We start from the raw sequence: 16292 nt of genomic DNA, 5'->3' as shown, positions 1-16292 counted from the left end.
ACTGGTAATGAAGAAATTTTAATTATCAATTCACCATTTTGACGTTTTTATATAGACAATTATTCTACAAAGGAAGGATAAAGTTCTTACTAAAAACAGAGCCCCAAAATAATCGTCTCTTCTTAAGTCAGGATTGAGATATTGTGATTAAATTAAAAAATACCCACTTTTTTAACATGACATTTCATAAGATTCTACTTCTCTGTACCAAGCAAAAATTGCCTTCACGTAAAGAAAGGATTTAATGATTACTCTGCTTCCTCCATCTCCATAGTGACACCATGCAAACAGCCTGTTCCCTTCTGTTTTATTAGACCTCTCTTCCTCTCTGGAAAGTCATAAATCAAACACATATACACAAGCCTGAATTACAATAGTAAGCCCCTAGACAAGCGAAGGTGCAGCAAGCAGTCACTGAAGTGAGTTATTTAATTAGGTAAGTGCTCCAGTTAGGATTAATTTTCTCTATCTTCCCAATTCACCCATCAAGACTTGACTTGAGGAGCTGCTGTGACTAGGGGGCAGTTGGGGTACCCCTTAGGGCATTGTTTCAAGTCAATGTGCCAATGATGAGACCCAGTCAGAAATTCAGTGGCAGAAACGAAGCACAAGTTATCGATCAAAAACCCAGGAGGAGGGGGAGTAGAGAGGGATTTGAATAAAGACCAGCGGGGGAGGATACCGGGAGACATGAGACAGGGCACATTCAAAAACAGGTGTAAAGGCTACAGGTATTCACTCTTCCGCGAACCAGAATTAGGTTCCAGGTTAAAGTAGCCTCCTCTTCAATCAGAAAACAATTATAAGTAAGAAAGAAAAGAAGGCAATTCAGTGAGGAAGGAAGAGAGCACAATTTGGCTTAACAATTAGAGTCTACTCAGACTCCTTATCCTTTCAAGTGAGGGGCTACTTTGATTCAAACCTAGTTTCCTGTGAACCCCTGCATTGGGTATGAACTCTGCAGAGAACACAGCAGATTCTAATTCCTGTTATTTTTCCTATTTTTCTGACGGGCACACAATTGATATATGCTGGAAGCTACTCTCCCTTCCTCCCTTTTCCTCTATCTCTTCCCCCTTTCTCTGTTCCCTTTTTCTCCCGCCCCCACAAGTTTACCCATCTTCACCAATGAAAGCTAGATCAGGTTACCTGGGCTCTCTCCGGCTTCACTGGTAGAGGTGTCAGTGAGGATGTTGGGGTCACTCTGAGACCTGCCTCTCGGCAGAAAGCAACCAGTCCCTTCTTCTGATGCAGCCATGGGGAGATCTCAAAGGCAAGCTAAATGGACATACATGAAACCAGAGAAACCCAGCTGGCCAAGGTCACAATAGGGGGATTTTTTAAAAAGGGTAAAAAGAAAGGAAAGAAAAAATGGAAGAAGAGTGGAAGAAAGGATTTGGATTCAATGCAGTCGGACAATAGCTTCAGCCAGCTCCAACCAGAAACATCTTCTCAGCAGTCTCCAGGAAACCACCATCGAGCAGCAAAGGGTTGGTTTCTTATTCATTCATTTTAATTTCCCTTTGCTTTTTTATTTTAAAAAAAAGTTGAACCAGGAAAAAAAAAACTTTTCCTTTTTTTATTTTTATTTCAATCTTGGAGTTGCAGAAGGGGTCTCACTGAGCCAGCTAATCTTTAAATGCTCCATCCCCCCACCCCACCCCCCACCCCCCATGGAAAAAAAATCTTTGCTCTGGCAGTTGCTTTAATCTGAAGCTGTGCTTGGAGCATCTGTTGGAAAACATTAGGATTCTCCCATCATGCCTAGCGAGAGATGCCTGACGTCACGTGTAAGGGGAGTGAGAATGGGGGTGGTGATGGGGAGGGGGTTGGTAAGGCTCAAATACCTGCACTGCATACTTTTAGGGGTTTGGATAAGGGCAACTGGCAGTGAGCTACATGTAGCTTTAAGAAAATGAAATGTGAGGTACGACCCTTAATTTTCAACTTCTGATTCTTCTCTTCCTCAGTATTCATTTTAGGGACGGTAAAGGGAGTGGGGGCAGGGGAGGGAGGAGACCCTGCTTCTACGTATGATCAAGGCAGGGCTGAGCTTGTAGGCAGCTGCAGTCAGCAGCAGTTTCTCACCACCCCTTCCACAAAATCCACTGGTACCTAGAAGCAGAAAGAATATACATGGTCTCAGGACTTCTGTAACAGGACATCAGAGAGTTGGAAACCACAGAATGAAAGTCTCTTCTCTATCACCCTTCTGCTTGATGATTCTCTACTCTTCCTTTCTGCTTCCTCTCTCCATACCCCCAGCAACCTGCATACTTTAACCACTTCTTTCAGTTTTCCCATATTTCTCTTGCAAAGCTAGTTGGAATTTGACAAATGGACTTTGTGCTTAAGGGAAAGCAAATGAGGCCAGTAAATTGGCTGTTGAGCCTCATATGAGGTAAAGAGCTGGAAGGACCGATTCCAAGACTCCCCTCCCAGAGTTATTAGTTCTTAGAGCACTTTGTGCCATTACAGAAGTTAGGCTCAATGTTTGATCCAGGTAGGAATAATGTGAGGTAGCCTCTTTCCTGTTCTAGTGGGCAGAATGTAAAATAAAAACCTGAATCTGGTATGCAGGGTTTTCACTCTAAACTGAAGTAGTTGAGATATACACAGAAGACACTTCTTAAATGCTTAGAATGATGCCAAACTCCTGGAAAGACTAATATACTAAATAATGAGACTTTACTAGACACACCCATTGATTCTAACAAAGAATCCTTGGATCAAGAATTAGAAGAGATGATAGAGATAGTTGTGAACTAGATAACCTTCTCTAATGTCCCTTTTCCCCTCTAAACTTATAATGCCAAAATAATAAAGCCATAGTCTTAAGAGTTTAAAAAAACCCTTTAGGGGTGGCTAGGTGGTGCAGTGGATAGAGTACCTTCCCTGGAGTCAGGAGTTCAAATCTGGCCTCAGACATTTGATAATTACCTAGCTGTGTAGCTTTGGGCAAGCCACTTAACCCTATTTGCCTTGCAACAAAAAATAACCCTAAAAAAAAACCCTTTAAGGTAAATCTCTAATTCAAGCCCTTCACTTTAAAATACAGATGAGGAAACTCAAGTCTGACATCCCATCTATTAGTTTTAGAGACAAGGAAGCAGCTCAAAGAAACTAAGTGACTTGGAGAAGACTTTAAGAAAATGCTTTGATAAATAAGATTTGAACAATAAGCACAGTGGATTTTTTTTTTATTTTCTGCACATTTCAGTCAATTGTGTGACTTACAAATGTGATCTTCTTGCAAAAGTCCTTCTCTTGCTTCCTTATACCTTCAACAAGGATCCCCTGTGTGTGTACATTATTCTCATAAAGACTTTATACTGATGGGAATTAGGGATATGGGTCAGAAGATATTTACATTTTCTTGATTGTCTTTTTGAGATTAATAAGATTCATTTTCCACTGAAGCAGTTAATATCTTCCCTTTTCTAATATAACCCTCTAAATAATTGAGAAATAGTGCTACAAAATTGTGTTAAATCCAATATGGAACTCTTGTTAGTATAGAGTTGGTTGACTTATAGTTCTCCCAACTTTTTGAAGTGCAATTTATTGACAATAAATTGGAGGGAGGAGCAGTTCCATATATGTGGCCCATTTCTCCAAGTCATTTATGCCTTCTTAAATTTGGAAACAACATGGGCAGGCAGTGTTTCTAAACTTATGCCCTCCAATGCAATTAGATCAGAATGAATGAATACCTATTTTTCTAATAGGAATTAGTTTTCTGGAAAAAGAAAGAGAAAAGACTGGATTGCATTTAGTAAACTATAGTGTTTACGACAATTCCAAGCTGTTATCTGATTGACAACTTGCCTTTATAACACCATTATTTTCATGAAGATTCTGTAAGGCTACAACTCATGGAATAGTACAATCTATAAAAAAAATCAAAACTCTGGATGACTGGATAAAGGTGATAATATGCAAGCTGTATAGCATCTCTGCAACAATGACCTATATGCTAGAAATGGCATAAATAATAACTAACAGGAAACAATAAGAAAAGAAAGTGGGTAAAACAGTACTGCATTATTTAGGCAGTTAGCTGGTAGAATGGAAAGAAAGCTGGGCCTGGACTCAGGAAGACTCGAGTTCAAATCATGCTTTGAACCCTCCTAGCTGTTGGCAAGTTACCTAATTTCTGTCTGCCTCAGTTTCCTTAACTATAAATTGAGGATAATAATGCACCTCTTTTGCAGGGTTGGAGTGAGGGCACATAGTAGGTGTTTAATAAATTTTCTTGCCTTCCTTTTTTCCCCAGATTTATGAAGTGTTTTTTTTTTATCCTGAAGGAAAGTAGTGTGAGTATTTTTATATTCATTTTAAAGATGGGGGAACTGAAGCTCTTTGCAGCAAAATATCTGAGGTAGCCATTAGACCCTTAACCTCTACTCTTTCCAATACTTTGTGGACTGATCATCTACCAGATTTTTTAAAGTTAGTAATGAATCTAATCATCACTATTGAACTATCCTGTCTGTCTTCCAACACCTCACACCCTTGTAAATACCCTGCCCCAGATTCTTGCTAGCAGTCTCTCCTATAGGGTTAGCAAAATGGTTGATTTTTTTTAAATAGGGGAAGAGTATCATGAAGATAAAGTCCAAAATAAGACTAAGGTTTCAACTTAATCTAAACGAAATCCCATTTTTTATCATCTAGCATTTTAACATTAGGAGACAGATTATTAATAATAATTATAATAATTTCCTTTGAAGTAGTCCTTTAAATTAAATATTTTGATCTTCAAAACAATCTGATGAATTAGTACCATGGTCTCACACAACTCTTAGGGTTATAACTGGAGCTAAGGTCTACCACAAGCTGAATTTAGAACCAAATTATGCAGTTAATAAGCCCATTAGGTTCTCTGATACATATTAATTATATTTAAACAAAAAGTGAAACAGGTCTCGGGCAGCCCTGAAGTCAAGAGGAACTGAGTTCAAATCCAACCCCAGACACAATAATTACCTAGCTGTGTGGCCTTGGGCAAGCCACTTAACCCCATTTCCTTGCAAAAACCTAAAAAGAAAAGGGAAGCATTCCCTACTCAAGAAGCTTACAGTCTAGGCATGGAAGATAAAAAAAAAAACATAAAAGCATATTCAAAAAATAGATACAAGAAAATTTGAAGGGAAAACACTAAGGGGAAACAAAAAAGACTTTATGTTGAGAGTGACATGAGTTGAGTTGTGTATGAAACTAGGGGATTCTAAGAGGCAAAGTTGGAAAAGAAATACATTCCAGGTATGGAGAACCATCAAAGCAAACACATAGAGATAGTAAACTTAAGGAACCATAAGAAGACCAGTTTGACTGGACCTGGGTAGTATGCAGAGGAATAATATATAATAAGACTAGAAAGATAGATTGAACTCAAATCATAAATGGCATTAAAAGTCAAAGAACATGAGTTCAAATTCTAGCTGTTCTCTTTACTATCAATTTGACATAGAGTCTATCACTTAATCTTTTTGGAGATCAGTATCTGTCAGATGAGGGCAAGGGAGGTAGATATTGGAGATAATCTCTTGAGCTGTGATGCCATGATTTTACTTCCAGTGCAATTTCAACTATGGCATGGTGTCTTTTGATAATGAGTTCCATTTCGAGGCATCATTATACCCATCTTTTCAACTGGAGCATTTCCAGATATTTTGCTGTGCCTGAATATCTGTTTTAGATTATGAATTCTCCTTCACTGATTTGAGCCTCATGTCCTTGCAGATTACATCTGTCTGCTATTTTCGAATTCTGCTTCTAACCTTTTTTCATTTTCATCACATTAATTCTCCAGGCTTACTAGTCTCTGAAAATTCCCAATTCTGTAGCTTGCTTTTCCTCCTTCAATTACAATATATTTTTAGCTTTTTGGAGGGAGGAAAAATCAGCTGTTCTACATTGACTTATAAGACTTCCAAAAATAAAGGATGACTTTATTTCCCACCTAACCTCAACCTTTGAAAAGATTCAGCCATTGTTTCGGTCCTGGATAGAACAGAATTCTTATTTTAAAATATAATATCCTTGGGGTGGCTAGGTGGTGTAGTGGATAAAGCACCGGGCTTGGAGTCAGGAGTACCTGGGTTCAAATCCAGTCTCAGACATTTAATAATTACCTAGCTGTGTGGCCTTGGGCAAGCCACTTCACACCATTGCCTTGCAAAAAAAAAAACCCTAAAAAAATATAATATTCTCATAGAAATTGTCCTTTCTATGTAATTAACTACAAACATATTGTGTGATTATTTCCAGAATTCTTTACAAATCTCTACTACCATAAAATGACAACCATTTTATTTAAACCAATTTTCCCCTAAATATTTTTTTTATTTTTGGAAGGCAGCCTTTTGGAAGGCAGTGACTTGCCCACAGTCGCACAGCTAGGTCATTTTTAAGTATCTGAGGAGGTCACATTTGAACTCAGTTTCTCCTGACTTTAGGGCCAGTGCTCCATCCACTGTGCTATCTACCTGCCTCTTCTCTTAAACATTCTTGTTAGAATTTTTATAATGAACTTTTGACTAGTCAAAAAAAAAAAACAAAAAAAATCACAATGAAATAAACATATGAACCTTCATGGAAGGATCTGAGCAACCATGAATTCAACCACACTCCTCCTGGGCAATAATGCATTTCTTGCACTAAAATCTAACAAGCCTCAAAAGCATTTATTATTTGAGACTATGCTGCTCCTTGAAGGCAGTGACCATGTCTAATTTAATCTTCATATCTCCTAATTCACCTAACATATTATAAGGCACATGGTGGAGGTCTCCCTTCCCCTAAATCATCCTTCTAATGTTTAAAGTCTATTGAAAGGAAAACTTCAAAATAATTAAAGGATAGCAGTGCAGTAGGAAATAGATGATACTAGAAATCAAGGTTCCTGTGCTCTAGTTCTGCTTTACCACTGACTGGCTGGTTCCCTCTCTAGAATTCAGTTTTCTCTCCTGTAGAAAGAAAGAATGGACTAAATGCCACTCAGATATTTGTAATTTGCATTTTTAAAAAAAATATGAGTCATAGAGTGTCTAGGTTTCCTCACCAGCTCCACTTCCATTATTCAAAAGCCAATACATGAGTAATAATCACACTCTTCATATTTGCTTACTCTACTACCCTTGGGAAATCATTTCAGGTTTACCTTGGACACATTCTGAACAATAACAATCAATGAGAAATTTATACATGTCATGATAAAGACAAGAAAATGGACGAAACAATGAAAAGGATAATGGGTGGCATTCAAGTCTAACCTTGCTCTTCAGATTTCCATTAGCTTATGGCAATACTGTCATCTCCTTAGTAACTGAACTTAGATGCCCAGAAGGGGTTATAAATCTGCATTCCCTTTTCATTCCTCATGAACACTCTGAGGTAAGGGAACCAAAATTATGTTGAATTCTTTTATCAGTGAAGGTTTAATAGCATCAGCAATAAGCCTTTATAGAGCACCTTTTTGCTGTTGTCGAGTCATCCTAAAAAGAACTCTGTCTGACTCTTTGTGACCCCATGAACTATCACAACCCATGCCCTTCTCTCTCCCACTGTCAGTCTGTTTAATGTTTCCATGACACTATTTATCCATCTCATCTCTGCCATCTCCTTTTCCTTTCGTATCCAATGTTCCCATCATCAGGGTTGGGTTTCCCCCCATGAATCCTTTCTTCTCAATATGTGACCAAAGTAAGCTTCAGCTTCAGTATTTGACCTTCTGGAATCTACAATGTACTTGAAATTATGTTTGGTGATAGTAAAAAATAATCAGTTCTCTCAAAGATAAAACATTCATTCTATTCAAGGAAACAAGTATATACAAAATATATTCAAAGGGTTGAAGAGGATATTAGAGGTTATCAAACAAATAGAAAAAGATTCCTACAGTTTGTATATTGATTTAGGTAAAAACACAAATTAACATCAACTACATATATTGTATTTTTATATATTTTGTTAAACATTTCCTAATTATATTTTAATTTTTGCCCTTCGTACATATATATATATATATATCAGTGTTATAAATACAGATTTATAACACTGAGTTAGAACCACTTTACAAATAAATAAATGGAGGTCCACACAAGTGAAATGATTTGCTCCCATACATGTAGGAAGCTGTGGGGCTAGAATAAGAATAAAACTTTCAATTGGGGAATGCATAAACAAATTGTGTAATGAATATTAATAGGCCATTAGAAATGATGAAAATGAAAAATTCAGAGAAACACATGAAGACATAAATGGATGCTGAGTAAAGTAAGTAAAATTAAGAAAATAATTTATATAAGAAGGAAAAAACCAAAACAACCACCATCACAAAACTACCTAAAACTGAAAATCCATAATTATAATGTTTAAGTTTGATATCAGAGAAGAGTTGGGAAAATACATGTTCTTCCCTTTAAAAAATTTAAATAATTTCTACTTTTTCCAATTACATGCTAAAATTTTTAACTTCAATTGAAAATTTGAGTTCTCATTGCTCTCCACCCCACTCCCACATTGAGAAGGCAAGCAGTTTGATATAGGTTATACATGTATAAACATGTATATTTTCATATTTTGTGTTAGTCATGTGAATGAAAACACAGACCAAAAAACAAATAATAAAAATAAAATTTAAAGAATGTATATACTTCAATCTGCATTCAGACTCCTTCAATTCTTTCTCTGTAGGATAGCAATTTTCATCAAAGGTCCTTCAGAATTATCTTAGATCACTGTATTGCTGAAACCAGCTAAGTAATTCACATTTGATCATCATACAATATTGCTTTTACTGTGTACAATGTTCTCCTGATTTAGTTCACCTCACATTGTAACAGGTCTTTTAAGTCCATAATTTTTTTGTGTGCATTTTTGCTCATCATTTCTTAAAGCATGCGTGTTCTATCACAATTATTACACTACAACTTGGTTCAGCCATTCTGTAATTGACAGCTCTCCCCTCAATTTCCAATTCCTGGCTGCCACAAAGAGAACTACCATCAATAATTTTGTAATAGATGTCCTTTTCATTTTTTTTGATCTCTTTGGGATACAGACTTAAAAGTGCTATTTCTAGGTTAAAGGGCACACACAATATTACAGCCTTTTGGGCATGGTTTCAAATTGGACTTGAGAATGATTGGATCATTTCACAACTTCAATAACATTTGTTTAGTCTCAATTTTCCCCATATCACATTTGTCATTTTCCTTTTCTGTCATATTAACCAATATGATATGTATGAGTTGATATCTACAATTATTTTAATTAGTATTTCTCTAACCAATAGTGACTTAGAGCAATTTTTCATATGAATATAGTTGACTATAGATGGCTTTGATTTCTTCATTTGAAAACTGTTCATAGCCTTTCATCATTTATCATTTGGGGAATGACTTTAATTCTTATAAATTGACTCAGTTCTCTATTTGTGAAATGAGGCTTTTTTGAGAGAAATTTTCTGCAGAATTTTCCATGCAGTTTTTTATTTTCCTTACGATTTTTACTTCACTGATTTGGTTTGTACAAAAACTTTAAAATCTTAATATCATTTTTCATTTTATATTCTCTAATGTTCTCTATCTCTTGTTTAGCTATAAATTTGTCCCTTATCTATATATCTATCAGGTAAACTATTCTGTTCTCCCCTCATTCGCTTATGGTATTAACCATTTATGTCTAAATCATTTTGATCTTATCTTGGCATACAGTATGAGATGTTGGTCTATACCTTGTGTTTGCCAAACTACTTTCCAGTTTTCCCAGATTTTCAAATAATGAGTTCTTGCCCCCAAGCTTGAATCTTTGAGTATCAAGCATTATTTTATACAGTTATTTATTACTATCATATACTCCCATTTCTTAGCCAGTACCAGATTGTTTTGATGAGTAATGCTTTGTAGTACAGTTTGAGATCTGGTATAGCAAAGTTGTTTTCCTTTATATTTTTAATGATCCCCTTGATATTCTTGACTTTTATTTCCTCCAGATGAATTTTGGTAATAGACTATCTAGCTCATAAAATATCTTTGATATTTTGATTAAGTAAGTTAATATAGGAAAAATTCTCATTTTTATATTGGTTCAACCTACTCATAAACAATTAATGCTTTCCAGGTGTTTAGATGTGACTTTATTTTTGTGAAATGTATTTGTAATTGAATTTATATATTTCCTAGGTTTGTCTGGGTAGGTTTACTCCCAAGATCTCCATTCTTTGTAAATGAATGAAGTATGGATATAGAATATTGCATATCCTTTCAGATTTGGCTGTTTTTGCTGAGTTGCTCTTTATCTTTTCTTTTTTTCATTTTTTTTTGTCACAAAGAGTAGCTTATTAGATGATGGGGGAGAGGATATATTGAGAAATGAAAATAACATAAAAGCAAAAGACATTAATAATTTTTTTTAATATAAAGAACCTAAATCCTCTGACTTCAAATCTAGCACCTATTCCATTAAACCAAATTACTACAGTTTCCCAGGTAGATAGAGATAAACTGGAAGAATCAGAAAAAGGTTCTTATAGAAGGAGGCAAGTGAACTGATCCATAAAAGGAGCTAAAGAAATTTGATGGATTAGAGCTAGAAGAAACCTTAAATATCTCCCACAAATGAAGAAGCTGAGACCCAAAAGGAAATTTCATCCAGAATTACAAAAATAGCATAGTTAAGACTCTAAGAATAAAGCTATATATTTCAAAAGGAAAATTCATCCAGGATCACGTGAATAGCATGTAAAAAACTCTAAGAATAAATCTATAATTTTAAGAACCAATGGACCTAACAGAGTAGGGATTCTAAACATAGTGTCCGAAAATTTCTGTGTTTGTCATCCACAATACACACACACTGATAACTATCTTTCAGTATAACTGGTCTCTTTTGAAATCCTATTTTATTTTATACACTTAAAAATATCCTAGGAAGGGGTTCACAGACTCCATCAGACTGTAAAAATGGTCCATGACTACAAAATGTAAATAATCCCTGGCCTAGAATCATAAAATATCAAAAATGAAAGTGATCGTAGAGATTATCTAATCCAATGCTTTTATTTTACTGATGAAATAATTGTGGCCTAGAAATGGAGAAATCATTTTCTATGGAAAGTCAGTGACAAAGATATGACCATAATAGTCTTCTTGAGAACTTTTGACTGTATAAGAGAAGACTTATGAGGAGATAAAATTGGTCTCTTTATATGACAGGCTAATATTTAGTAAAAGTATTAAATGATCTGTTTGGCAATACAGAGTAGAATTATACAAGGATAATAATGGATGAACATAAGAGACATGGATTTTGACTGGATAGTAGGAAAAAACTAATAATCAAAGCCACCAAAACTGGAAAAGACATCCTGAGGAGCTTGTGAGTTCCCCAACCTTGGAAGTCTTTGAGCAGAAATTAGATGAGCCCTTTGAAATTATTGGGATTCATATACTTAAATCTTCTCTGAAAATCCTTCAACCTTGAGATTTTACAGTCCCTAACTCCCTATTTCAAAGTTCATCCCATAAAAAACTTGATGGTATAATACTAATAGTCAGAAAAGAAATCTTTCAAAATCACTGCAAAGACTGTTCTTTTTTGGAACACTTCAGGAAAGAATGTATATAGTTGATATAACATGAGGTGGAAGTAAAGGTTCAAAGATATATGACAATTTAAAAAAACTTTACTAATAAATTTTATTTTGATGGAGGAGGATGGGATATATTGGAATATTTGTTAGATTTATTTCTGTTTTTTTTCAACATCTTAAACATTTTGCTTCAAAGTTCTTACCAAGTTAATAAAAGTACAAGTCAAATTGAGAAACAGCCACAGAACTCCATTTTGTGTTGCATGTTCTCAAAGTCTATAGTACAAATTATATAATGCATAAAGCTGATTAAATTAGATTGTTATAAATGATAGGAAAACTGATGCATAAAGCCCATTCAATACACATACGTACAATCCTCCTCTGAATTATAAGAAATCATATAGTTCCTTTTAACTACTTCTCCCTAGTTAAAATCATCTCTACCTTCACAGCTCCTCATGATCATTACTTTTTAAACTATCTATATAACCAATATTGATCTCTTCTTTCCTTGTATTCCTAGGACACATCTTTTGAATGATACCAGTCAGTTTTATTTCCTCACCCTTCTGAAAATCATTTGGAAGCAGAAAACGTCTCCAGTTAAACCCTTTTGGGCTTAGCTCTATTTAGCATAGGACCTACCACCAAGTTGGCATGGAATGCTATGCAAATATGAATTCAGTACATAACTACTAAAGCACATCCTCCTCCCATATCCAGGATTTATAGACAGTTTCTCAGAACCACATTTTAATTTTTTTGTCAATTCATTTTTTAAGTGTTAAATAAGGGGAAATAAGTGATCTGAGGATTGCTTTAATTAATAAATATAGGTTGAAAGCCCAAAGTTATCTTTGGAGGAATGGAATTATGTTAGTGGAAAAACTATTATAAAATGATATTTTGGTGTATTATCTAATTGAAACTAAATGATCCTTCTAAAACTGGGGGTTAATACAATAGGAAAGTTATCAGCCCAAAAGGATTTGATGCTAACGCTTAGAGGGTTAGACAAAATTTATTTACAAACTTTCTTTAGGAGTTGATGACTAATAGTTTACATCTCTCCATTTCAAATCCATGCTCCAAATAACTCCAAAATAATCTTATGTCAAGGACTGACCCTCTCATTCCCTAGCTGCAAAGTCTCATATGGTTGTCGATTGTCTTCAGGATTATAATATACACTCCTCTGTTTGGTATTTAAAGACCTTCATCAATTTGGCTCCCTTTTACCTTTCGAACTTTATTCTATATTACTCTCTTAGTGCACGTTATATTCTAGCTGGTCTGGCGTATTTCATGATGCTCAAATACAGTGTTTTTTCTTGTGCCTCTTTACCTTTGTAAAGTCTTACCCCAGTCCTTAAAATACACTCCCTCCTTCCTTCTACCTCTTCTGTTTCCATCAAGGTTTAGCTCAGATGCTAACTCTTATGGGAAGCTTTCCCTTTTTCAAATTATTTTGTATTTACTTATTTACATGTTGGCAATCTGAGTAGTATATTAACATAGGAAGTTTCATAAGGGAGATAATATTTTATTTTTGTTTCTATATAATTTCAGTGTCTTACACATTATGCGCAACTGATCAATAGCTGTTGGTTGAATCAGAAGATAGTTTAGCTACTGGATGATCTAAGAGCTACGCACAAGGACCATCTAACCAAAGTGTTAAAGGGAGGGCTTCTAATGTTGAGTGATGGAGTATCTGCACTGATGAAACAATGGATCTTTCAAAATAATGAAGTAAGATATTGATCTGATTTTTCAATCCTTTATTAAAATAAGTGTACAGGTTTTACTTCAGTTGATTTACCCTTCAGTATAGATTTGTTTCAATGCAACACTCTTCAGAAATATGATCAACTAATATTTTACAGGACAAAAGTATCTTAGCATAGCATCTGGTAGGACTTATAAATTAGAGAAAATCTACAGCATTAAGCTTAGAGGCGATGCTTACATTGAATTCTATAAAAACACAGATGGTATCTCTAAGGTTTTGGATCAAAAATGACTAACAAGCCTATACATAAATATAGATAATGTTCATGTGTTTACAGAAACTATGACACAATTATAGAAATGTATTTTTTTAAAAGACTACAATTCATTAAAACTCCTGTGCCACTACAAAATGGGTGGGTCTATTGGGAATCTTAAATTTGGGAAATTAATCACTTAGACAATTAGATTCTTGAACATTCATCATTCTATTTTAGTAAATTAGCCATTCTGAGATTGCCTAAGATTCCACAAGGAGTAGATTCACAGGCCCCCTCTCTATAAAGCAGAAGAGTTTCAGTTCAATTATTTTTAAGCATCAGGGAGCTCTCATCACTATTCCAGAATGCCACTCATAAAGTTTCTGCTCCTCTGAATAGGCTTTCAGGGACTAATTCTAGAATCTGTTACTCAGGTCATAAGAATTTAGGATCATGGACATAGAACTAAAATGGATCATTTAATCCAACCTTTACATTTTTACAGAGGAGGAAACTGAGATCCAGAGAATTTATGTACCTTGTCTAAGGTCACAAAGTAGGAATTGTCAGATAATTGAACACATGTCCTCTAATATCAGAGTCACTAATGTACCAATCTAAATCCTAAGTAACGCTCCAGGAAACTATGTGAATATAAAGGCCTATTTTTTCTCACTTCATGAGATTATTTTGGTTAAAGCTAAGCACAAATACAAGTAGATAACAAACATATATAAAGTAAATGCAAATTAGTTTCTGGGAGAAGGGAACTACTCCCTTCAGAAATCAGGAAAGGAAGGACTTATGTAAGAGACAGCATTTGTGCTGAACTTTGAAAAAACTTAGGGGTTCTTAAAGAGTGAAGAGGGATTGATTTCTAGGCAGGAGGGAAAACTTGTGTGATATGGGAAATATTGATATCTAGACTGATATGCAGTTGTATGGGCAGAACATATAGAAAGAAAGAGGACAGGCAGAGACAGACAAATAGATATACTACCTATACATTTACATATATTTGAATGAATATTTATGTATATAAACATGTGTGTGAGAGTGTATGTTAATGTGCTATCTATCCAAGAGACAGATAGTTTTGTTCTTGGTTTTTTTTAGGTTTTTGCAAGGCAATTGGGGTTAAGTGGCTTGCCCAAGACCACACAGCTAGGTAATTATTAAGTGTCTGAGACCGGATTTGAACCTGGATACTCCTGACTTCAGGGCCAGTGCTTTATCCACTGCACCACCTGGGCACCCTGACAGATAGTTATCTATTTGCACATATTTTTATTGATAGAATAAGGTCCTTGAAGTCAGAATTATCTCATTTTGTCTTTGAATCCTCAATATGTAGAACAGGAATTAAAACCACACAGCAATCAATTAATAAATGTTTGTACACTGATTCAGCCAATTTTTTTTTCCGTGTAACTAAATATAGCTAACTTTAAGTAATCATGGATTTTGTTTAGGAGGTCCTTTAATATTCCAGGGTTTTTTATCATCAACATATTATTATCTGCATATAGGTACATAGAACCTTACTATTTCTGTAATTTCCTCTTCAATTTGTACTTTATATAGGGCAAATTCCCTGACATCTTTAGCTCTAGCTCATGCTCGCACACACTCTTGCTCTCTCGCTCACTTGCTCTGTCTCTCTGTCTCATACTAATAATCAAAAGGCTTTCAAACAAAGTTCTTTAGAGGAATCTTGTATAATGACATGGATTTTATGCTTTATCAAATCAAAATCAAATTCAGTCATATTTATTTTGAATTGATAATAAAAAAGGAAATAGATAAAAATATCAGTGACAAAGACTTTCACTATTTAGTAAAGAAATCTAACTGATATAATTCAATCTAAAACAAAGAGACTAATAGCCTAGAAATTTCCCTATATATAAAACACAATCTTTTTGCCAAACAGAGATATTATGCCCAAAGACAATACTAGTTTAGGACATAATCTTGTCTATAAAATTTAATGTAGGATAATGTTCAAAATTGTAAGTTGCATTGCTCTGCCTCTTAAAATAGAGGGAAGCAATGAAGAAATAAATAGTTTTAAAGTAAATTAGCAAAATACTCAACTAATCCAAATCATCCTGAAGACATATAGGATAAAAAATAGGAAGAGAACAATGAACAGACCAAAAAACTTTTAAAATATTCAAAATTTTACTTATGGATTTTTCCTGAATAAATAATATTAACAAGAATAAAAAAAATCATGATTCTAACACTAAAGAAAATACCTTTGACTAAATGCACATTTCTGTAAAAGAAAAAACTACTAAAAACCATATAAATGAATTAACCTAAATATGGCAAATAGTAAAATCAAGAGCCAACATAATACTTAATGGGGATAAACTACAGTCCTCTCCAGTGAGATAGGAGTAAAGCAAAAATGTCTTGATAGCAATATCAAATTGCTATTTTTTGATATGGTTCTACAAATGTTAGTTAGAGAAGCAATATGAGGAAAAAGAAACTGAGGCAGAGATGGGCCAAAATTAATCTTTTAAATATGATATAATAACTTAAGGAGCCATAGTCAACTAAAATTAATTGACACAATAGTTTCTGCAGTTTTAAGATAAAAACGTGAATCTATGTAAACATCAGCATTGCTGTAAATTACTTCAAAAAAAAGTCAGCAGAAAGTCATAGGAAATGAAATTCTATTCAAA

General features: G+C 34.6%; 1 protein-coding gene across 3 annotated transcripts in view; it reads right to left on the bottom strand.

The window, feature by feature from the left end:
• PHACTR3 (phosphatase and actin regulator 3) overlaps positions 1–16292 on the bottom strand; it is a 319965-nt gene that overhangs the window by 287338 nt on the left and 16335 nt on the right. For 2 of the 3 annotated variants that reach the window (XM_074210373.1, XM_074210376.1), the window contains exon 1: positions 1150–1623. The exons of the other annotated variant lie outside the window; for it this stretch is intronic. In XM_074210373.1, the coding sequence (XP_074066474.1) occupies positions 1150–1258 (109 nt within the window). In that variant the 5' untranslated portion in view covers positions 1259–1623. Of the gene's footprint in view, positions 1–1149; positions 1624–16292 lie in introns of those variants that run through there. 3 annotated transcript variants of the gene reach the window in all.

This window comes from Macrotis lagotis, chromosome 1, assembly GCF_037893015.1.
Source record: "Macrotis lagotis isolate mMagLag1 chromosome 1, bilby.v1.9.chrom.fasta, whole genome shotgun sequence".
Lineage (NCBI taxonomy): Eukaryota > Metazoa > Chordata > Mammalia > Peramelemorphia > Peramelidae > Macrotis > Macrotis lagotis.
Note: the sequence above shows the minus strand (reverse complement) of the source record. Positions and strands in the feature narration are given on the sequence as shown.